General features: G+C 40.2%; 1 protein-coding gene across 1 annotated transcript; it reads right to left on the bottom strand.

Moving 5' to 3' along the window:
- Nucleotides 1–259: 259 nt before the first annotated feature.
- On the bottom strand, nucleotides 260–23181 carry LOC117292451. The gene is made up of 11 exons (XM_033774491.1): nucleotides 23169–23181; nucleotides 9496–9770; nucleotides 8908–9106; nucleotides 8614–8710; nucleotides 7179–7433; nucleotides 6200–6526; nucleotides 5644–5979; nucleotides 5064–5107; nucleotides 1826–2732; nucleotides 845–1171; nucleotides 260–624 (listed from the first exon to the last, which is right to left on the bottom strand). The coding sequence occupies exons 2-11, from the start codon at nucleotides 9714–9716 to the stop codon at nucleotides 260–262; spliced, it is 3078 nt and encodes a 1025-aa protein (XP_033630382.1). The 5' UTR covers nucleotides 9717–9770; nucleotides 23169–23181.
- Between the last annotated feature and the right edge of the window lie 539 nt (nucleotides 23182–23720).

Raw genomic sequence — 23720 nt, 5'->3', positions numbered from 1 at the left:
TTCTGGTCACAATGACACGGATTCCGGGTCATATTGCCACGGATTCCGGGTCAAACAGACCCAGAAATGGGTCTGGCCCCCTGGGACCCAAATCCGGGTCATTTCTGACTCGAGAGTTTTTGAAGTGTAGGCCTACAGCCTGTGCCGCGAAGCCAGGGATTTTACAATACAACCTTATGAACCGCCAGCAAAGGGATCACATTAAGGGGATAGAACTTTTTATGCCAAATTTTAAGTATTAAACCAAAAGGAAAACTTACTAGTCAAAGTTTTTAGAATAAGGCATACCTAATATTTCGAGAATGTCAGTACGGCCGATTTCTTTAAGCGATTTCTTCAATCCATCTTCAGCCGACTCTAGGTTAGGGTTATGTCCGCACCAATCCAGAAGCATCTGGAAGACTTGTTGATTGAGGTCATTTGGATAATCGAGTTGATATGTGTCAATCTTTGCAGCTTGAATGCCCAAAGAAGTGCCGAGTCTTTTCCAATCTTTCCCAGTATGCTCAACTATGTACATTAACTTCGTCCCAGCAATAACTATTGACTGACGATTGAGTTTCCCTTGCTTCCTAAGCGGACGTATGCGTATCGTACTTGCTCCTTGGGATGTGTTTGCATAACCTTAACGGAGAAAAAAACAACCAGAAATTTTGTTTTAATTCAATCCTATCAATAAAACAATATACCAGGTCTGCATTTTTGTCGATAAAGTTTCGCTTACTTAATTCGAACTGAAGGAACGATGTCGCTGACAATTTTCACTAGTAGAGTTAAGCCAAGGGGCAACGACACTGTTCCCTGGAGACAAACAGGAGCAGCAACAAGGTGTGATTTTACTTACCTGGTAACATTTGGACAATGTCAGCACGGCCAAGTTTGACAAGCGTCTCTATCAACCCGTCTTCGGCCTCTTTTTGGCTTGTTTGTGTCCTGACCCAATCACGCAGCATTTGATAGATCTGCTCTTTGACGTCATTTGGATGGTTAATTGGATATGTGTCAATCTGTGCAGCTTTAATGCCTAAAGAAGTGCCGAGTTGCTTCCAATATTTCCCAATATTTTCAGCTACGTCTCCTAACATCTCATTAATGCCTGATGCATCGGATGTTGACTGATGTTCCGGTGACTGCCTGTTGCTACCTGCTCTTGGGGAGTGGGGTACATAACCTACAATAAGAATGACAATCACAAAAAGTATGACAAAGTATTGCATGTATAATATATCACCTTAATCGGAAAGTTTGTCTGCAAAGGCAAGTGCCAAATCAGTTCGTTCTAGCATTAATTTGGCCCAAGTCTATTGTTTATCTCTAGATTCCCCCAAAAAAACAAATACAGCCAACCTGCAAAAACATCATCGATTAGTGTAGTGTCCCCTTAATACAAGAAACTGAAAGACACATTTCCTTTTGTTAAGAATGATATGGTCAACGTTTTATGAAATAATTGTGTAATAATTGTGTATATATATATATGTGTTCAAAATTTAAATCTTTTACACCCATCATTATACAACACCAATATATAAACACTTCAAGACCCTCACCAATACCTGCCCAAACTAGGGCGGTCCCGAAATTATTGGTACATTTTCAATTGATATTTTTATAATTATTCACAATTGGTAACAAGACAATGAAAACAAAGCAAAGCCAACCAAAACCAAAGCAAACCTTCATGGTCACTGACTGCTGTTGTCGTCAATAATTTATTCAGGAAAGAGTAGAAAAGGAGCGTGTATGGATTGGGTTTTTTTTCTAGAGAGAGACGATCTGTAGTGGTTCAATATTTGAAATAAAAATAATCCAACCATATTCTAACCTGGGATCCTCGCAGCTAAATCTCGACGACCTATTTGAGCCAAAGCACTTCTCAACCATTCTCCCGCTTCTCCGTTATCAGCATGCTTGCTCCACCAAGAATCTAGCATCTTGTAAGCCTGTTCTTCTGGGTTGCTCTCAGCGAGGCGTTCAAACTTGCTAATCTCTGCTGGTCTGAACATAAGCTTGTCTGCGAGTTGCTGCCAGTCCTTGCAGAGGTTTACCGCTAAAGTCCGTAGGAGTGTCTCGTCTACTGAGTGACTGTCTTCGTGGATGAACAAGCATGCTATCATTGTCTTCTTCAAGATGGTTCCATCCACAGGTGAAGCTGTAGCCCCAAACCCACAAAAATGATTAACTGAAAACGTTATGGAATCATTGTCAACGACCGTGATCACGTCAAAACCTTCACGAAGCTTATCACTGGAACCATCCGAAGATAACTTAGACAATGAAAACTTGCAGGAAGACGTATTCTTTACGCAGTGGGGCATAGTCAAGACAACATCTTTGTGGAAGACGGTGTCTGGCGGTCCACAGTGGACGAATGGAGTTGAGAAATGGTGGTTTTCAACTGACGAAGTACCGGTGACGTAGATGTAGACTTGTTGCGTTTGTTCTTCAGGTATTGCTCCAGGAGGGACGCATAAGTGAACGTGTAAATCGTCAATGGACAGACATCCACCGCGACAGTCCAAAACGGCGGCAGCAAAGTTGCCGATTTGGAAAATTTTACCAACGACATCGATACTCTGTGCTTTGGCTTTCTCCAACATCGATTCAAATGATTTGAGGAAATCTTTTTTCTCTAACAGAGTAAATTCTTTGTAAGTGGATAGCTGGCTGTGGGTTGTTTGTTCTTCTACAGATTTAACAACTTCGGATATCCCGCCAAAAAATATGGGCACCTGATAATGATGGTACAAAAGAGAGAGAGAGTGGGGGAGAGAAAGCGAGAGGGAATTGTTAACAAATTAACAATGATAATAGGGTTTAATGCGTAACGCAGTAAACCGATTTAACACCGGGAAATAATTTTTTTATGCATAATTATAGTCACGTTGCACAGTCGGGGCTAAGCGATTGGGATTGTCAGGGCGCATTCAGACGTGGTTCCATTGTTCTTTTCAACCAACCAAAGCAATGCATTTCGGGGAAAGGGTGCTTGTCTTTCTGGGAACCGTCATTGAATATTCTGCCACCGAGGAGTGAAGATAGATTGTATAATAGATGTTAAATTTGCATCGGGGATAAAGAATATTAATTTTGGTTTTTACCCATACACCGATGTGTGTTAGCACTGTATACTCGGTACTTTCCCGAGTCCTGTGAAAAAAAACTTAACATCTGTTATATCGTTGCGGTACCCGCTGCCAAAACATAGGATTCCAACTGCCTCTAGCTGCCGGGCAACCTCGGTAGTCTAGTTGGTAAGACACTGCTCTAGAATTGCAAGGGTCGTGGGGTCGAATCCCACCCGAGTAACATGCCTGTGATATTTTTTCACAGGACTCGGGAAAGTACTGAGTATACAGTGCTAACACACATCGGTGTATGGGTAAAAACCAAAATTAATATAGATTGTATAGTTGCGCAAAATTCGGTACCTTCTTGGCAACTCGCTGGAAGTGGGAACCGCATTGAAGAAATCCAAGGGATACCTGATGATGAGGGCGAAGATGGGCGGCTACAGAGAGTGGTGAAGCCGATGGCTTACTAGCTGGGCCAATCGGTCCATCGGGTGAGTCGCTACATTTTCAGACCTAATGCTGGGGCAAGTACAGCCCCAACAGTAACGCTAGTAGGTAACACGAGTACCGTGAATACGGAAAGGTTTCAAACATCTAGTGTGTATAAAGGGCCAATAATTGCGAACAACCCACAGATAAAATAGTCACGATATTTCACGGCCTTTGTAGGTTACTCAGGGTATAACGGGCCAACATTCTCAAAGCACGAGTGCAGGTACACAAGGACAAGAAAGGGCGAACAATCATAATTTTTCTGGCAGCTTGCCGTTTAATATGAAAGTTAGTCAGAGCTTGTGTTAGTCAGGCCAATCAGGAATAAGTAACCCTAGTAGTTTAGTGTACAACTTGGCGAACTCTAGTCAATATTCAGGGTATTCCATACATAACAGGGATGGGGCATGTAATAGGTTAGGAGGGACATCATCTTCAATAGAACTGGGTGGTGCCCAACTTTCAAATGCAGGGTGCAACATAAATACAGTAGGGAGCAGTAGCATGTAGGGGTCCATTGATTGCACAGCGGGCTCTTAAAGCATACCAATGGTGAATAACATGCAGCATATGAATTAGCCATCAACTCCCTTTAATCCATTGATATCGGTTTGTAGCGAATTGGGCGAGGGCCTACCGCTAACCTTAACATTTTAAGATTATTCATAGCGAGTTTGTGGATTTCGCTGTGATCTTATAAAGAAGAGTGATCCTATAGTAGTACAAATAACGGTCAAGACACAATAAATTTTGCTGGCTGTAAACGAGGAGGGTTCTATAATATGGAAAGAATATAAACACAAGCGTGCAATTACTTCTATACATACATGTACCTCTGCATTTTTGACTTATGCAGCAGTGTATTTGCGAGCTCATCTCCATAGAATACATAGAATTGTTGAACCTGACCTCCATTTTGTTTACTTCCAACATCAATACAAGCTTATACTTTGACAGAGGCGACTCTTGTTTTGGGTGAGTCGAGTGAGTATCACTCTGTAACACAGCCCAGTCATGAGCTATCTTTTTTTGAAGCGTTGATTTACCATACCCACTTTCAGCAGTGATTAAGATTCTGTTCTTATCCAAGCTTATCATGTCTCCGTATGACTTGAGGGGAATTGTCTTATACTCTGTTTGGATTTTATCGGTATCGTGTTCGCCTTTAATGTCAATGTGTAATGTGTGATCCGTTTCATGTTTTCCTTTAACTAAACCCGACTGCAATATAAGTGGCTTATAAGGTTGGTTTGTTTCTTGCAAAAGTTCTAAACTTACATACAGTTGATCCATATCAACAGTAATATCCTTATGTGCAGGGTGTGTGTTCACTTTCAGCGTCTCCTTGTAATGACTCACCAAAGTATCAACCATCGCTTTGGAGGGCAGCTCAATGTGTAATGTGTGATCTGTTTTATGTTTTCCTTTAACTAAACCCGACTGCAATATAAGTGGCTTATCAGGTTGGTTTGTTTCTTGCAAAAGTTCTAAACTTACATAGAGTTGAGGTATCATCGCTTTGGAGGCCAGTTCCTTCTCACCTGTGAAAAGTATTAAGCAACTCTGAGTTTAAAAAATATTGGTGTGGAACATGAAACTGTATACGACCTCCGGCACTCTCTCAAGACCTCAATCTAGATCTTACACGCTGGTGGTCTCAATATTTTGTTAACATCTGAGTTCAGGGTGCCAGTCAGAAGCCATACGCTAAACAAACTCAGGGGGCCCTACCTATTTCTGGGTCAATTTGACCCGGAATCCGAGTCAAAATCCCCGCTTTTAACCAAATTTCTGGTCACAATGACACGGATTCCGGGTCATATTGCCACGGATTCCGGGTCAAACAGACCCAGAAATGGGTCTGGCCCCCTGGGACCCAAATCCGGGTCATTTCTGACTCGAGAGTTTTTGAAGTGTAGGCCTACAGCCTGTGCCGCGAAGCCAGGGATTTTACAATACAACCTTATGAACCGCCAGCAAAGGGATCACATTAAGGGGATAGAACTTTTTATGCCAAATTTTAAGTATTAAACCAAAAGGAAAACTTACTAGTCAAAGTTTTTAGAATAAGGCATACCTAATATTTCGAGAATGTCAGTACGGCCGATTTCTTTAAGCGATTTCTTCAATCCATCTTCAGCCGACTCTAGGTTAGGGTTATGTCCGCACCAATCCAGAAGCATCTGGAAGACTTGTTGATTGAGGTCATTTGGATAATCGAGTTGATATGTGTCAATCTTTGCAGCTTGAATGCCCAAAGAAGTGCCGAGTCTTTTCCAATCTTTCCCAGTATGCTCAACTATGTACATTAACTTCGTCCCAGCAATAACTATTGACTGACGATTGAGTTTCCCTTGCTTCCTAAGCGGACGTATGCGTATCGTACTTGCTCCTTGGGATGTGTTTGCATAACCTTAACGGAGAAAAAAACAACCAGAAATTTTGTTTTAATTCAATCCTATCAATAAAACAATATACCAGGTCTGCATTTTTGTCGATAAAGTTTCGCTTACTTAATTCGAACTGAAGGAACGATGTCGCTGACAATTTTCACTAGTAGAGTTAAGCCAAGGGGCAACGACACTGTTCCCTGGAGACAAACAGGAGCAGCAACAAGGTGTGATTTTACTTACCTGGTAACATTTGGACAATGTCAGCACGGCCAAGTTTGACAAGCGTCTCTATCAACCCGTCTTCGGCCTCTTTTTGGCTTGTTTGTGTCCTGACCCAATCACGCAGCATTTGATAGATCTGCTCTTTGACGTCATTTGGATGGTTAATTGGATATGTGTCAATCTGTGCAGCTTTAATGCCTAAAGAAGTGCCGAGTTGCTTCCAATATTTCCCAATATTTTCAGCTACGTCTCCTAACATCTCATTAATGCCTGATGCATCGGATGTTGACTGATGTTCCGGTGACTGCCTGTTGCTACCTGCTCTTGGGGAGTGGGGTACATAACCTACAATAAGAATGACAATCACAAAAAGTATGACAAAGTATTGCATGTATAATATATCACCTTAATCGGAAAGTTTGTCTGCAAAGGCAAGTGCCAAATCAGTTCGTTCTAGCATTAATTTGGCCCAAGTCTATTGTTTATCTCTAGATTCCCCCAAAAAAACAAATACAGCCAACCTGCAAAAACATCATCGATTAGTGTAGTGTCCCCTTAATACAAGAAACTGAAAGACACATTTCCTTTTGTTAAGAATGATATGGTCAACGTTTTATGAAATAATTGTGTAATAATTGTGTATATATATATGTGTTCAAAATTTAAATCTTTTACACCCATCATTATACAACACCAATATATAAACACTTCAAGACCCTCACCAATACCTGCCCAAACTAGGGCGGTCCCGAAATTATTGGTACATTTTCAATTGATATTTTTATAATTATTCACAATTGGTAACAAGACAATGAAAACAAAGCAAAGCCAACCAAAACCAAAGCAAACCTTCATGGTCACTGACTGCTGTTGTCGTCAATAATTTATTCAGGAAAGAGTAGAAAAGGAGCGTGTATGGATTGGGTTTTTTTTCTAGAGAGAGACGATCTGTAGTGGTTCAATATTTGAAATAAAAATAATCCAACCATATTCTAACCTGGGATCCTCGCAGCTAAATCTCGACGACCTATTTGAGCCAAAGCACTTCTCAACCATTCTCCCGCTTCTCCGTTATCAGCATGCTTGCTCCACCAAGAATCTAGCATCTTGTAAGCCTGTTCTTCTGGGTTGCTCTCAGCGAGGCGTTCAAACTTGCTAATCTCTGCTGGTCTGAACATAAGCTTGTCTGCGAGTTGCTGCCAGTCCTTGCAGAGGTTTACCGCTAAAGTCCGTAGGAGTGTCTCGTCTACTGCTTCAGGCCAAAACATTTAAGACAATAAAACACTAATGAACAATCTTATATTGGAAGCTTCCCCTTCATCAAGACCTTCCTAATGAGATGAATTTCCTTCTCAAATAAGAATGCAAAACACTTAATGTCTCAGGAATGTCTGATCTGCTGTACTTTCTGAAAAAATTGTTGGAATTCCAAATGCAAGACTCGTTTTCCATCTTTCGAACTTTGGTTCTAGAATGTAATCTGCACAATCCCGACAACTCGAAGTGTCATTTGGTTCCTTCAAAATTATTTTGTTACCTTGAAATATTATTTCGCACACTCGAAATACTATTTTGTTCCCTCGTTCCCTCGTTTTAAGGGATGGTATTTTGATTGACCGAAGTAATTTCACCTTTTAATTTATTATTTAACCCGTCCCTTTAGGGAATCCCTAGACCCTTTTACTCAATGTTAGATCTTCTGATATAGCTTACAAAATAACACAATGAACAAAATTATTGATCATAACACCACAAAATTCACCAAACTATCCAAGCCATTTTGCCTCATTGTTTTATACAAAAGCAAACAATATTGATGTTTTTGATTGTGAGGTTTAGTTTGCTTAAATATTTCACAAACAACTTTACGGACTACCGGACACTCAGATTGCCAGATTACAACGCATACAAAATTCAGCGGCCAGACTTGTCACCAGAACTCGCACTCGGGAATCCATCACACCCATTCTCAAGGATCTACATTGGCTACCAATACGGGCTAGAATTGATTTTAAAGTTTTGGTTCTGACTTATCAATGTATCCATGGTATTGCCCCTGTTTATCTTCAAAGCTTGGTTCAGGAGTACAAAACAACCAGGAATCTGCGATCTTCAAATAAATCCCTTCTGACCCCCCCCCCCCCCCCCAGTTATCAAAACCAAGTCGTACGGTTCCCGCTCTTTCCAATATGCAGCAGTTCAGTTATGGAACAGTCTTCCAGAGGTTGTTAAACAGGCTGAGACATCAGAACAATTCAAAACCCGGTTGAAAACATATCTGTTTACTTTGTACAATAATTGTTGATTTCCTTTTACAGCGCATAGGGACCTCACGGTGATATGCGCTATATAAGAATGGTTTTATTATTATTATTATTATTATTAACAAGACACTATTCAATTGACATGTAATAAGTGCACTGTTTACTCACGTGTTGGGGCGCCACCAAGCAATCCTTCTGCTAATGTTAGATCAATGTTTGTCTCCGGTTTAATGCCAAGATCCAAAAGAGACAAAGCGTCACACAACTTGGAAAACATAATGGAGAAAGACAAAAAAACTTATATAAACGACGATCCTTGAATTCTCACATTTCTGTTTGGTTATCTTTGTTCTAAATCTTGCAAATTAGATAATTCTAACTGCTCGCAAAGTTGCTGTTTTATGGGTTAAAATGCGTGTCATAATTGTTTGGAAATTAACAAACTGCAAACGTGCACCATACCTTGAACCTTTTGTTGTTTGTGTACAGACTTTGCAATGCAGGACTAATGGCCAACTTCCTGTGAATGATGTCTTTCAGGTCGGAAACGGTTGTTTTGTGATCGAGTCGTAGACAGAGGGTTTTGGGGTTGATGGGCGTCTTGATAAAGATCTGTATCATGTGATGAGTGTCTTTGCTTCTGTGGGATGAGGCTTCGTCTCTATAGAGATGAGAATTAGAATTTTGATATTTTAATGAAAATACCTCAATACCTCCATTATTTCTGATATTAGATAACAAAGATTGCACCATAAATAAGTACACGTTTACAAAAAAAACCTTTCGTAGAGCAATTGAGCTGAAAAGCATTAACATTTGCTTAACGGATGTTTTTGTCTCATTGACTGGAGTTCTTGCATAAACAAAAATAAGCGTCGTCATAGTTCCCAAGATGGTTATAAGGTTGGAAAAGTCTCACGTCATGCACAGTGACTGCTTTTAAACCTCGGTTTGCTGTGACGGCAAAAGCTTGGAACTCCTTGAAAACTCCACATACGCCTTCCCTCTACTCTCGATATTCTGTTCGGTGAATGCACCAAAGCTACGTACCTTTTTGCTTGTGCTCCGCATTGTTCGTTGCCCGTGTTCGTCTTGGTGTCTTGAGGCTGTCCCGATGGCTTTGTCAGTTCTGCTAATGCAGACTTAAAAGCCGCCTGTCTACTCTTCTTGATTTTGTTTTTTCTCTCTACTGGTTTTGCCCGGGAATGATCATAGACGACCCTTAACCTCTTCCGGTCTTCATACCACTGTTTTAGAGATGGCTGGGACATGTTGGCGGCGCCTTGGGATGTAATCACTGATGAGAGATCACAATGCTCAATATTCTGAAAATTTAAGATATTTTTGTAAAGTTCAGTATAATTTTGTAATTAAATTTCTTAAAATGGTTTATGCTGACAAGATCGCAATTCACATTTTTTATTCATTCATTTTTTTTTTTTTTTTACTTTATTGTCCCCCCCCCCTTTTTTTGAGTCAAGTTTTTGACTCCATAAAATGGCCGACAGTGGTTCGCCAAGTAAAGGGAAAACAATGCACTTTAGAGGCACATTGTGTGGATCATTATATTCTACTTTTAAAAGGTGTTCGACATCTTGATCAATCCGTCTATACATACATGTATTCGCATTGCCTATTGTACATTACTTTGTTTACATATTGTCGTGTACGTGTGTGTGCAGGTTCCATAAATTAGCCGCCGATGACGTCACGCGTCATGTATTGAGTGGTTCGTTTTACCCCGCCTTTTTCAGAAATTTGGCTTGGAGCGTTCTGGAGAAAAAAACATTTTCACCATGTTTTAACGCGAGGTAAGAGACTCGTTATATTTTTTTTTATGTTTCCTATGGACCCCAGCTATTAGAAAACTGTAATACCTATATATTTCAGATCATCCTTTCTTGGCAGTTTAACATACATGTCCCCATAACTAAACCCAAAAGACTTGCGCACGCACACCACGCTAATCGCGGGGAAGCAAATCGAACGCACTCATCGTCACTAAGGTTGTTTTCCATTCAATTTGGCTACCTTCAAAACACTTAAAGTCACTGTGAGGTTGCACCGCAACGAACAAGTCCCTTAAAAACCAGGAGGCGTGGTGGGATCCCTGAGCTACCTTCTACCTCAGGATAACGTTACAAAGGCTTTGTCAATGGACCCTTCCCATGAAATATGCTAACTACATTCACGCATGCGTACAGACCCTGTGGTTGGCAAACACCATTTAGTTGTGCACTAAGCAGACGCGCAATCGCGTCTGCTTCACGCACGCATTAGCCGTGTACAAAACAGCGCGATGTTCCCGTATTTTGCCAACCAAAACTTTAGTGCGCACGCGCTGGCGGTCCACAGTGGACGAATGGAGTTGAGAAATAGTGGCTTTCAACTGACGAAGTACCGGTGACGTAGATGTAGACTTGTTGCGTTTGTTCTTCAGGTATTGCTCCAGGAGGGACGTATAAGTGGACGTCTAAATCGTCAATGGACAGACATCCACCGTGACAGTCCAAAATGGCGGCAGCAAAGTTGGCGATTTGGAAGATTTTACCAACTACGTCAATACTCTGTGCTTTGGCTTGCTCCAACATCGATTCAAATGAATCGAGGAAACATTTCTTCTCTATTAAAGTTAAAGTAAAATCAGTGGAAGTGGGTGGCTGGCTGTAGGTTGCACTCTCCTCTAGAGATTTAACTACTTCGGATACCCTGCCAAAAGATGTTTCGGGCAGTTCGATTGTTCTTGGTCCTCCTCCCATATACAAGATTAAATCTGATTCCGCAGACTGATAATGATGGTAAAAAAGAAACGAAGAGAAAGAGCAAATGAGGGAGAGAAGGCGAGAGGGGATGGTTTAAAAATTATCATGCAATAGAAAATAATATTTACTTGTACAACTACCCGTTCCGCGAGGCCCTTGATTGTTTTCAACAGATATTTTAAAACCTGGCTGACTACCGAAATCCTGAAACCACCCATCTCAATAAATGTTTATATTTACTGTTTCGAAACTAAACACTGTGGGACAAATCGGTTAAGGAATGGAACTCAACGTCAAAAGTGATGCCTAGAATGACTAGAATGCCTAGAAAGTGCGGACACCAAATTCGAGATCTCACAGATATTTTTTTTTCCAATCAAAAAAGAAACTAATTTTGTTTTTTGTAGGAAGGTAAAAAAAGAAGAAAAAAAGCGAAAGTAATTATTATTGGGTAATGAGTGAAACTCAAATTCAAATTGTGTCTAAATGCTTTAAAAAAAAATTGAGCAGTGTCACGCTGGGCAAAAACGCCGAGTTTAATGAAGAGCCAATAATCGCCGAGGACATCACTGTGACGTTATACTGCTGATGCGATTTGTTAACCCAATACAGAAATGTATTGTCACTTGACAAAAGCATAATCTGGATCAACAAATTAAAATGTCTGTGAAAAAACGGTTCGTAGGAATATTACCGTGTTGATGAAGACGAGATTTGTCCGCTGAACACTTCTGACGGGATTTTGAACTTTTAGTGTCCTCAAAACAAGGACAGGGCGAAACGCAGGGGGGGGGGGACGACATGCGTCGTTCGCAGAGCTGGGCCAGGCCCCGGATCAAACAATGACTATAGCATATCTCATAAAGTATTCTTCCAGCCAATTATTGTAAAGCCTTTTATTAAGACTCGACTTGTGGTGATTTAGTTATGTCAAATTATGCACCGGTTGATATTTCGTCTATTCATATCTTAAATTATAAATAAAATTGTCAAGTGCCAATGGGAAGAGTTAAAATCTGTTCAAAACGCCCGCTTTGAAAGTTGGGACATATCCCCTTCATCAAGCGTCCCTTCTTGCATGGATGGTATCATGGCCCAAAACACTTACCACACTTGCGAAGGAAAAATCGGAGGGTTCTAAATCGGAGAGTTCTTCATCGGAGTCCCTGGGGAGACTGTGCTTGCAAATATGGCGAAGTGATCTCACGGGAATTGGTTTTCTAGCTATACGCGTTCGTGACCTCGAGGGAAGTGGCAGGTACGGGAGAGGAAGTTTTCTAGATGGACACGGAAGGGTTGGAGAACACGAGGCGACACTTGGTGTTGATGATGATGCGGGAACGTCTAGCGTTGAGCAAATGGATCTTGTATCAGATATATTGTGTCCCGAGGGGTGTCTCAATGATGTCTTGGGTCCAGGGTTAAGGTCTTTGTCTGAGCTGGTTTCCTTTTCTGCCATGTTGAACTTTCAAATACGTTTATTATTATTATTATTATTATTATTTATTCGGCCAAGATTTCAACAAACAGTACAAGATACAATATTGAAATATAAATAAAGAAATATAACAGTATAAGAAACAATGAATGTAAACTTATGACATCTAGAACAATTGTAAACCAATGATTGAGTGAGACAGAGCACTGGCAATCAAGCAAGACAATTATAAAAACAGACAGGACAAGCCCATTCTAAGATGGCCAGGATTAATAAAAGTGAACCTAACCACTGTGACTCGAAAGCCTATCAATCCAATCTTAAAATAGGAATAGAATCTTTAACAAACATTTAAAAACAGTAAAGATAAACTTTGGAAAATATAATAAATATTAAGAACAAAATAAATATGTATATGTTAAGAAAAACCTATTTATATGTACATTGTAGCAAGATTATTTGGAAGTGCACATTTGAATTTAAAAAAGCTGACCTAAAAACAATGAACAAATGAGGAAATAAAAATATAGAAATTAAGAAAAGGGCCAATCTTTATCAACAGATAAATTAAAAACAATTTGGAAAAACTCTACAGGTTCTGGAAGTGCTGACACAGGTATCTTTTAAAACAATTGTATGAATCAAGGGTGAGGGAGTTGCAGATATTTGTTGGCAGACCGCTCCAAACACGAGGGAAAGAATGAACTGAAGTGTTTTTTAGGCTGAGGGTTCTAGCATACAAATGGTTGAATACAAGTGTATCGGTGTGCCGGGTATTGACAGAGGTATTCAAGTTGATGATGGGACAATTAATTAAACCAAATAAACAACAAGTGGTGAATTGCACAATGAGTCTTTGTCGTCTGGATTCAAGCGTTTGCCAGTTTAGAGTTTTGAGTCTGTCCTCGTATGACATTGCACCTCGTTGTTGCCTAAGGAACATCCTCGTAGCTCTCCTTTGGACACGTTCAAGTTTTGCTGAAAGTGTTGTAGTATATGGGCACCATGCAGGCAGCCCATACTCAAGAATAGGTAATACAAGGGATCTGTAAAGGGACATTAATGCAGTTGGGGATGTTCCACCTGCCGTATGCCAGATGAAACCTAGAGTCCTATTTGCCTTGGAGACAACACTGTTGACATGGTCAGACCAAGTGAGGTTATGATTGATCACGACTCCAAGGTATTTGTAGGTGGCAGTTATTTTGAGGGAGGATCCATGAATAGAGTACTCTGGAAGGGCTAGTGTTTTTGTAGATCTGGTCATATGCATAATCATAGACTTATTGGTGTTTATTTTCATCCCATTGGCCACACTCCACAAATCGATGGCATCAAGGTCAGCTTGCAAGGAAAGTTCATCTGCAGGGGATTGGATAGGTCTATAGATGAGGGTGTCATCAGCAAAGAGCAAACACTTGGAATTGAGGGAATGGGAGATGTCACTGATGAATAAGTTAAACAGGAGGGGACCGAGGACACTTCCCTGAGGGACTCCAGATGTAACCGGAGACATGGACGATAAAGCTCCCTGGTACATAACCCGCTGGAACCGGCCAGTCAAAAATGCTTTCAGCCAATACCAAGTTTGACCACGGATGTTAAAGTTCTCTGCCAGTTTATTGAGGATTGTGTGATGAGGCATACATCAAATGCCTTGCTAAAGTCCAGGAAAGCAATGTCTATGCGAGGTGGACGGGGTTTGTCCATGATTGTAGCCCAGTCATAAATAGCATTTGTGAGCTGGGTGACGCAGGATTTATGTGCTGTAAATCCATGTTGTTCATCATTACCAAGACAGTTTGAAGAAATATGTTCATTTATATTGTTAGCGACTGCTCTTTCAAGGATTTTGCAGACAATGGAGGTTAAAGCAATTGGACGATAGTTTTTGATGTCGGTTCGGTTGGCAGATTTAAACACAGGGGTGATATTAGATAATTTCCAGTCCAAGGGTAGGGAGCCGTGTAAGAGCGACAAATTCATCACACGTAATAGCGGTGGGGCGATTGAGGAGGCAGTTGAACGCAAAACTGTTGGTGAAATCCCATCAGGCCCAGGTGCCTTGAGAGGGTTGAGATTTTGCAGCGACTTTGTCAGCCATCCGAGTTCAATTTGAATTGGCGGTAGTTCAGGAATCGGTAAGGTACAGGATGGAGGCATTGATGGGCAAGATCCTGGAGGAGAATGAACTGAAGTAAAAAATTCGTTGAATGCCTGAGCGATGGCACTAGGCTTGTGAAGAAGTTGGTCAGCATGCTGAAAGGTTGGTGGACATTTAGATTTTCGCTGGTCTCTGACAAAACACCAAAAGCTGCGCTTGTTGTCTTTTTTTGCAAAAAGACCGTTGACATACTTCCAGTAGGCTGATTTTGTTGAATATTTCACTTTATTGCGTATTTGTTTGTAATGGAGCCATGCCAAACTGGAGCCGGAGTGTTTGGCTTTTGAGAACAGTTTGTGCTTGAGGTGAATCAGCTTTTTCAGTTCATGGGTTATCCATGGAGAGGCTTTATTACGACAGCGCTGTTTAGTTGGTATGCTGTCACGAATGGCAGCATGCAGGATATCCAGAAAGCCTTCCCACGATGCATTGGGATCAGCATCATCCATGAAGGCCGACCATGGTGCAAGGTGTAGAAGAGTTTCCAAATGAGTCATGTCAGCTTTCCTGTATTGAAGATATGATCGGACGACTGCTGGTGGTGGAGGGGCTTTGTGTGCACTGAATGTAAAGTGTACAGCATGGTGGTCACTGCTGACTGGATTTGCAAAGGACTCCACTTGGGCAAACTTTTCTGGCCGATTTGTAAATATGAGGTCAATTGTGGACCCTGATGAGGACGAGTTGTTTGAAGGTCGCGTTACATCGTTAACTATTTGTGTGAGTTCTAGAGAGTTAGCGATTTCTTGAAGATGCGCAGTAGATGCAGAATCATGCTGCCAATTTATATTGAAATCTCCAAGTAGAATAACACCTTCGTAGTTATGAAGATGAGGTTGAACTGAATCACATGCATTCTGCAGCTTGTCAAAAAATGCGATGTCTGAGTTAGGAGGTCTGTAGAGAAGACCAACCAGCCATTTGGAATTCTTAAAAGTCAAGGACACCCAAGTAAGTTCAATGTCCATAGAGTCAAACTGATCAAGGTGGACTGGTTGTAATTGATCATTGACTGTTATCATAATGCCACCGCCTCGACTGTCTCGATCACGCCGAATACTTGTGTAACCGGATATGCAAGAAGAAATTGTGTCAGTGTGACTGGGTGACATCCATGTCTCAGTGACAAACACAATGTCCATGGGGTTGAGTGCCAAGAACGATCGAAAATCTTGTTGTTTACTGCTTAAACTGCGGGCGTTAAACAGCAATCCAGAAATTGTCTTAGGAGAGACATCTTTGTGTTCATGTTGGTTGGAATATGCAGTGTCAGAAGATTCAAGTTGGTCAGTGGTGTGATTTTCAAAGACACTAAGGAATGAAGCATCACTACAAGAAGCAAATGGTAAAGATGCAGCTAAAGTACATCCAGGGCAAATCCAGTCGATGGTGCTTGCAATGAGTAATGTGTACTGAGTAACAGTCATGTCAGGAATACATTTCTGATGCCAGTATAAATTGCAGTCCTCACAAAGAAGAGATCTTTGATTACACTTAACGGGACGACTGCATTTACCACAGGGATCTTTAACAGGTCCAGGATTAACTTCTATATCTCCACAGACATTAAGATTGATGTTAAATGTAGCTGTGGAGTTAGGATAGTAGTTGACTTGAGCTTTGCCAAACTTACTGCGTCTGTGGGATCCATATATTGGTTTAATGTTCAGCCATATTTGATGCACACCAACAGAGAGCTTGGTGTAGTGCACAGGGAGTTGAGGTGAACAATGGCTGGCAGGATTTTGACAATGGCTGGCAGGATACTGGTAGTGGCTCAGGCTGGCAGGATGTTGGCAATGGCTGGCAGGACAATGGGGTCGGTCAGGGGTGCACTGAATGATGCTACTGGCTTGCAAGACTACTTGAAGATGAAGGATTTTTGTTGGAAAAACACTCCAGATGTTACTTTTCTCAGCAGTCAATCTTTGAGAAAAGTATCCAGTATGATCAGCAACCACTAATCTAACATGTGTTGAGGAATTTACACTACTTTGACGATCATAGACAGCAATATTTGTGAAAAAGTTGAGAGCCAAGCAAAAAGCTTGTAGCCTAAGGGACCATGGATAAATTATGTCACGGGAACGACCGCGTCGCGACGCGTTCCTTCGCGTGACAAATCGAACAAAAGAAAAACTACGGAGTGGAACGCGTTCTCCTCAACCACCGGGTCTCGAGGAAGACCCCCTGTATAACAAAGGAACAATGGTGTAGGCCGAAAACCACTGTGTAGTTATAATCGGCTTATCTGGGTAGATAAACCCAAGTTGTAGCCCTTTTCACACAATAAGTCAAAACACAACCGCAGATTAAAAAATAAAAAATACTACGTCTTTGCACGACCGCCATGCAAAATAATCCCCCAAAGTAAAACAAAGTCAATAGGAAAAACATCTTACATTAAACAGTAAAACTATACTCTTTGTTGTACATCCAAGGTGTCCAAAATGTTTCATGTTTGAACAATGAAGCCAACACGTTATGAAGTTTTTCTTAAACACGCTTAATATTTCCCAAGGAACTGCTGAAAATTCACCACGTTGCCCAAGGTACCAGCGACGGCGCCAATGTTGTATGAGTTTAGCTCGGGCACCAACGCTGGTTAGTATTGCAATTTTCGGACACCAGATTCTCCCGAAAGTCTTAATCTCAAGGCGGTTGAAACTAATTTCGTAAGCTGTTGCGCAATTTTTCCAACGGAGGGCGGCTCTCCCGCTATCACATTGTTTAGGAAAGCCCTCTAGCGTTCAATGTTTCTTGCATTATAGTTTGTTGCACGCAAAATAACAAGACTACTAGGCCTGAATATTGAAAACACTGTGTGTGAGTGTGTAGTTAGATGGAGTGTTTGTGTACTACGATGTAATTTTGCGTTGTGTTTTGTGTGATTGCGAGCCGGTCAGCATGATTTCGCGGTACCTTTATGAACGAATCTTGTAAGTGTAATCATCTCTGTAAACACGGGTCCTAATGTAACAATTAGATGTAGATACAAAATAAGTTGGCGATGATTTCAAATTTAAGAATAATAGTAACCACTTCAACTTGTTATGGCAGTAGCATATTATTGTATTGGCTTTGGCAAACTTGAGGGTTGGCTGTACATGGACATCTCCAACCCATTGTCTGGTGTATACCTGAGCTAGACCGCAAACACTAATCCTTCACCCCTTCGTGGCTTACTTGCAAGCTGTCTTGTCCATGTAATCTGAACAACAAAAGGCACCAACAATAGAGTTCGATAATGAGGGACCTTAAAAATCAGTGAAGCGCTTAATCCATCTTGGGACGGGCGCGTGACAATTTTGGGACGGACTCGTTCTAGAACGAGTCTGACCGCGGGCGGCCGCGTTCTTAATTTATCCATGGTCCCTAACAGTCATCTTGTTCGACGATGAACCTTTACAACAACGACAAAAGGAGACATTGCGTAATGATCTCTGTTGTTTATACACGCCTTTGAGTTGAATGTACATCAAGAATGTTCATGATGGCCTCGCTTTAGTAAAACGCTTATAGTATTAACAGAGCACCAGTCTACTTACAATATTATTGCGCAACACGGTCACGTCAATTTTGACAGTTGCGACGGCTGGAAAAGCGTATAGGCTGGCCTTTGGCCGCTTTAAATTTTAAAGCTGTTTTCCATTATTCCATATCACTTAATTACGTAAACGGTAAGCCGGTTTTCCGTTTAGAAAAGGGATTTCATCACTGTTTATCTCACAATGTGTGTTTAGAAAACATGCACTTTATTTACATGCGGGTGCATGTTAGCAATGACAATACTAAGTTGTGAATGAATGGTCCATTGTCGGTCATCCATTTTAAATATTTCGTTTTACCAAAACATCGATGTGTTTTAGCACTAAACAGATTTCTGAGTTCTGTAAAAGACTATCGCAGGCATATTACTCGGTGGGATTCGAACCCACGACCTTTGCAATTCTGTAGTGTGTACAACACAAATCAGTGTTAAGATATAACATATTCTTTATCCCCGATGCAAATTTAACGTTAAATCGTTTCTATTCACACTCACTCTAGCTACCGGGCAATCTCGATGGTCTAGTTTGGTAAGACACTGCTCTAAAACGGCAAAGATTGTTGGTTCGAATTCCAGCCGACGGTAGTATGTTCTTTCTCCTGTGTATTTATCCCTTCGTCTCTCACTTCTTCTTTTTTTAACTGAAAGGGGAGCTCGGGTCCAGAGTGTACACAGGTTTTAACTATTTTAGATATTTTAATTTCTGTCATGTTATGGATATGGCTAAAAACTAATATTTTGCGTATGTTATTTGGCTTTCTAATTCATGGTTGTCCAGAAAGGCAGATGGTCTGAAAGAGAAATCATTTCTACAACAATTCTACCTTATTAATTACAAGTAAAGTGTAGCCTTGTCCGAGGCTCTTTACGCAAGCACCGGCCCACAACCACGGTACAAAAACAGTACTTGATACCGTGGGGTCGAAGCATGGTGTTTCGAGGTTCCTCATCTAGATGCTGAACAGGCTTTAATGAGAACCGACATTGACATAGATGTAGACACCCCACGGTATCAAGTACTGTCGTGTACCGTGCAGTAAAGTATTAATGCAGTTTGTGAATTCGGAGCGGGCCAGTGCTTGTGTACAGAGCCTTGAAAAAGGCTAATACGCACGAAGAGGCAATTTTTTTTTAAATCACTCATTTTGGCAAAGCTGTGTTTGACACCGATGACTTAGATTGAGCCCATCCAACAAACGTATTGTGTCTGTGGAATGCTACATAATCGGTATAGTACTGGAATACCGTGTCTTAGTCACTAACCTTGACACTTGAATAAGAATAATATTTATATGCTGGTAGTCAACAAAACATTGGGAAACCCCCTTCGACTGTAAAGGCTGTTGCAACACGCCAAGGTTGTTTATCGGCAATTCCATTCAATTTACAATTTACATTTATATTTAGTTGAAAGGAACATCGACAACAAAAACTCTTTCGGGCGCCATTTCTAACCCTCATGCTGAAGATATTTGAATGTTGGGTGTTTGTTGCTGATTTTATGTTAACTCTCATAATTTAGCTGTGTTTATATTAAGATTTAGTGTTTATTTTTACTACAACATTGATACATTGTAATTATTGGTGTTCATATAATCGTCGTGCGTTTGTGAGTCAGATCGTTTGATGATTACAGACTTTTCATTTAAAGACACTAAACACCTGTGGTAAATGTCAAATACCAGTCTTCTCTCTCAACATTATGTTCAAAAAATAACAAACTTGTGAAAACTATGGAACTTTATTGGTCGTCGAAGTTGCGAGATGAGAATGGAAGAAAAACCACCCTTGTCAAACGAAGTTGTGTGCTTTCAGATGCTTGATTCTTGGACATAATAATGTCGAAATCGTGAAGTGTAAAATGACCTCTTTCTCGAAAAAAGTACGTTACTTCAGAGAGAGCCGTTTCTCACAATGTTTTATACTATCAACAGTTCTCCATTGCTCGGCCTAGTAAGTTTTTTATGATAGCAATTATTTTGAGTAATTACCAATAGTGTCCAGTGCCTTTAATGTATATACATTCATCTAAATATAAATTGTCTGAATTCCCCTTAAATAAAATAAAAAAGCTTGGTCTTTAATATGTATCATGTACACTCACGAGGCATACCAACAGTCTCTGACTCGGATACAACGGGCACAACATGAGTTTGAAGCAATTCACAGTGATTACAGCACTCTGGCAATGTGCTATTACATACATTTTGTTACAGCTAACTCTCTCAACTACGGAGCTCCAGGAGTGCCATCCCACATATTGAGATACCGACATAATTTATCTCATCAAGACGACTTATTTCGTGGTATAAGTTAACTTACCGACATATTTTATCTAGCTTAGTCGACTTATTCAAAACAATTAGTCGACTAAGCAACATAGTTTATCTCACCAAGTCGACTTAGATAAAACAAAAAGTCGACTTGCTGACATAATTTGTCTCGCCAAGTCGACTTACTGAGAGTACTAAGTCGACTTACTGACATAAATTATCTCGCCAAGTCGACTTACTGAGGGTACTAACTCGACTTACTGACATAATTTATCTCGCCAAGTCGACTTAGATAAAACAAGAAGTCAACTTGATGACATAATTTTTTTCAACAAGTCGACTTACTGAATGTAATAAGTCGACTTACTGACATAATTTATCTCACCAAGTCAACTTAGATAAAACAATAAGTCAACTTGCTGACATAACTTATTTCGCCAAGTTGAATTACTGAGAATATTAAGTCGACTTTCTGACAAAATATGTATCTTCAAGTCGACTTAGATAACATAATTAGTCGACTTACTGAGAGTACTAAGTCGACTTACTGACATAATTTATCTCGCCAAGTCGACTTAGATAAAACAATAAGTCAACTTGCTGACATAATTTACCTCACCAAGTCGACTTACTGAGAGTAATAAGTCAACTTACTGATAAAAATTATCTCACCAAGTCGACTTAGATAAAATAATAAGTCAACTTACTGATATAATTTATATCGACAAATTGACTTACAGAAACCAAGAAGTCAACATAAATCAATTGATGGTTAGACATGTTTGAACACGTCATCTGTACAATAGTGGCACATAATTTTATGCACCTGATAAATCTATGCATGGATATTCTTTACAAGGTTTTGTGAATAGATTCACATGGTTCGTTGAATATAAGGGGTTGGGTGTGGCGACAACAACCTTTTTATCCTTTTGACAACGGCTGATGGTTGCACTTTGGTATTGTCACTTTTCAACTCGGCTCCGTGCTGTCTGGTACCTTCCATTATACATTTTGTTGTGGAGATTTTAATTGTGTAAAGGCTTATAGTTTGATGAATAATATGACGAAAACAAACTTTTATCCTTTTGAACTGAATTCATGATTTATTGTCTCATTCTTCTCACGTAGCCATTTAGTAGGGTCAAAACGTCAGGCCAGTAACACTATTTTGCAAGTACTACACCATGTAGTGTTAGTTGGACGCAGTTTGCTAACAGCCATTACCATTTTTTAAATAAAATCAGTAAATTAATAATTTTGCTTGTTACATAAAATAAAATTGAAGAGGATGCCTGAATTGACTAATACAATCGGAGTTGGACGAGGTGTAGACTGGATTCAAGTCTTAGATTGTGGTTATTTTTCTGCATCCAAGGCACGAAAAACGCCCCCACATTATTAGCGATCACGCGGGCCCTAACTCGCAATCTCAATACACACACGTTGCAACGTGTGCAGGCTGTGTATAAGTAAACTTCTTAATTAGTCGACTGGTTGAGATGAATTATGTCAGTAAGTCCATTTATCATTTTATCTAGGTCGACTTGGTGAGATAATATGTCAGTAAGTCGACTTGCCATTTTATCTATAAAGTCGACTTGGTGAGATAAATTATGTCAGTAAGTCGACTTATTACTCTCGGTAAGTCGACTTGTTGAAATAAATTATGTCAGCAAGTTGACTTATTGTTTTATCTAAGTCGACTTGGCGAGGTAAATTATGTCAGTATGTCGACTTAGTACTCTCAGTAAGTCGACTTGGTGAGGTAAATTATGTCAGCAAGTTGACTTATTGTTTTATCTAAGTCGACTTGGCGAGGTAAATTATGTCAGTATGTCGACTTAGTACTCTCAGTAAATCGACTTGTTGAAATAAATTATGTCAGCAAGTTGACTTATTGTTTTATCTAAGTCGACTTGGCGAGGTAAATTATGTCAGTAAGTCGACTTGGTACTCTCAGTAAGTCGACTTGTTGAAAAAAATTACGTCAGCAAGTTGACTTATTGTTTTATCTAAGTCGACTTGGTGAGATAAACTATGTTGCTAATAGTCGACTGATTGTTTTGAATAAGTCGACTTAGCTAGATAAAATATGTCGGTAAGTTAACTTAAACCACGAAATAAGTCGTCTTGATGAGATAAATTATGTCAGTATCTCAATAAGTGGGAAGGCACTCATGGAGCTCCGTACTCAACGTAGCCAAGACAAAAATATTATATTTAAACTTTACCTAAGTTCCGTTAATATAGAATTCTTGACAAAAACTATTGTCAATCATTTCCTTCGATTTGATAATGGACCACCCTCTATCTTTCCGTGTCGAGCTAGCTTAGGCTTTATTTGTGGGGTTACACAATTTTAAAGTAATGAAAAACCTATTCACCGAACAGGCAGCAAATTGAACGATGGACTGCAATATTCTGATTTATCTTGGCTGCTTCTTTACTTGTTTTTTTCTCTTTTATTCTGTCCGATTACTTGCTACTTTTAATCATTAATTTCATAACTTAATTTGATAATGAAGTTACTGACCTGGTTTGGTGAATCCACGGAACACAGACCCGCTTGTAAACACAATAATAATAATAACAATCAGAGCAAATCAAAACGATGCTTTCCCAATGACTACCAAACGACAACTGCATTCACTGCACAGCCTGAGCGTTAGACTGGTCCCCTGTCTAAAGACAGGTACTGGTGTAACAAGTCCATTGATTTCATTGGACACAACTAGTTCACTGAATACATGTGCAGTGACGTAGGCTTTCCATGATTGGTCGAGATGGTTTATAGTGCAGCGTGTGCACAATGTTTTTGTACATTCTATACAGCATGTGATATTGTTAAGCTCCCTGTATTCTATCAGCCTTCTGGATATATCTTTATCTCTGCCCGTGCAACGGCAGAGATATTGTCCTTGTGGTGGATATTCTTATCTCTGCCCGTGCAACGGCAGAGATATTGTCCTTGTGGTGGATATTCTTCTTATCTCTGCCCGTGCAACGGCAGAGATATTGTCCTTGTGGTGGATATTCTTCTTCTTCTTCTTCTCCTTCTTCTTCAGCTTGCATTTGCAAAACCGTG

Source organism: Asterias rubens, chromosome 1, assembly GCF_902459465.1.
Source record: "Asterias rubens chromosome 1, eAstRub1.3, whole genome shotgun sequence".
NCBI lineage: Eukaryota > Metazoa > Echinodermata > Asteroidea > Forcipulatida > Asteriidae > Asterias > Asterias rubens.
This window is presented reverse-complemented; position numbering and strand designations above follow the sequence as displayed.

Coding starts and splice junctions, on each gene's coding strand:
- LOC117292451 (XM_033774491.1), bottom strand. CDS start 9,716: ATGTCCCAGCCATCTCTAAAACAGTGGTATGAAGACCGGAAGAGGTTA. Junction 7,434..8,613: donor GCTTGGTGGCGCCCCAACAC/GTGAGTAAACAG, acceptor TTTGGCCTGAAG/CAGTAGACGAGACACTCCTA. Junction 1,172..1,825: donor TTTAGCTGCGAGGATCCCAG/GTTAGAATATGG, acceptor TTCTTATTGTAG/GTTATGTACCCCACTCCCCA.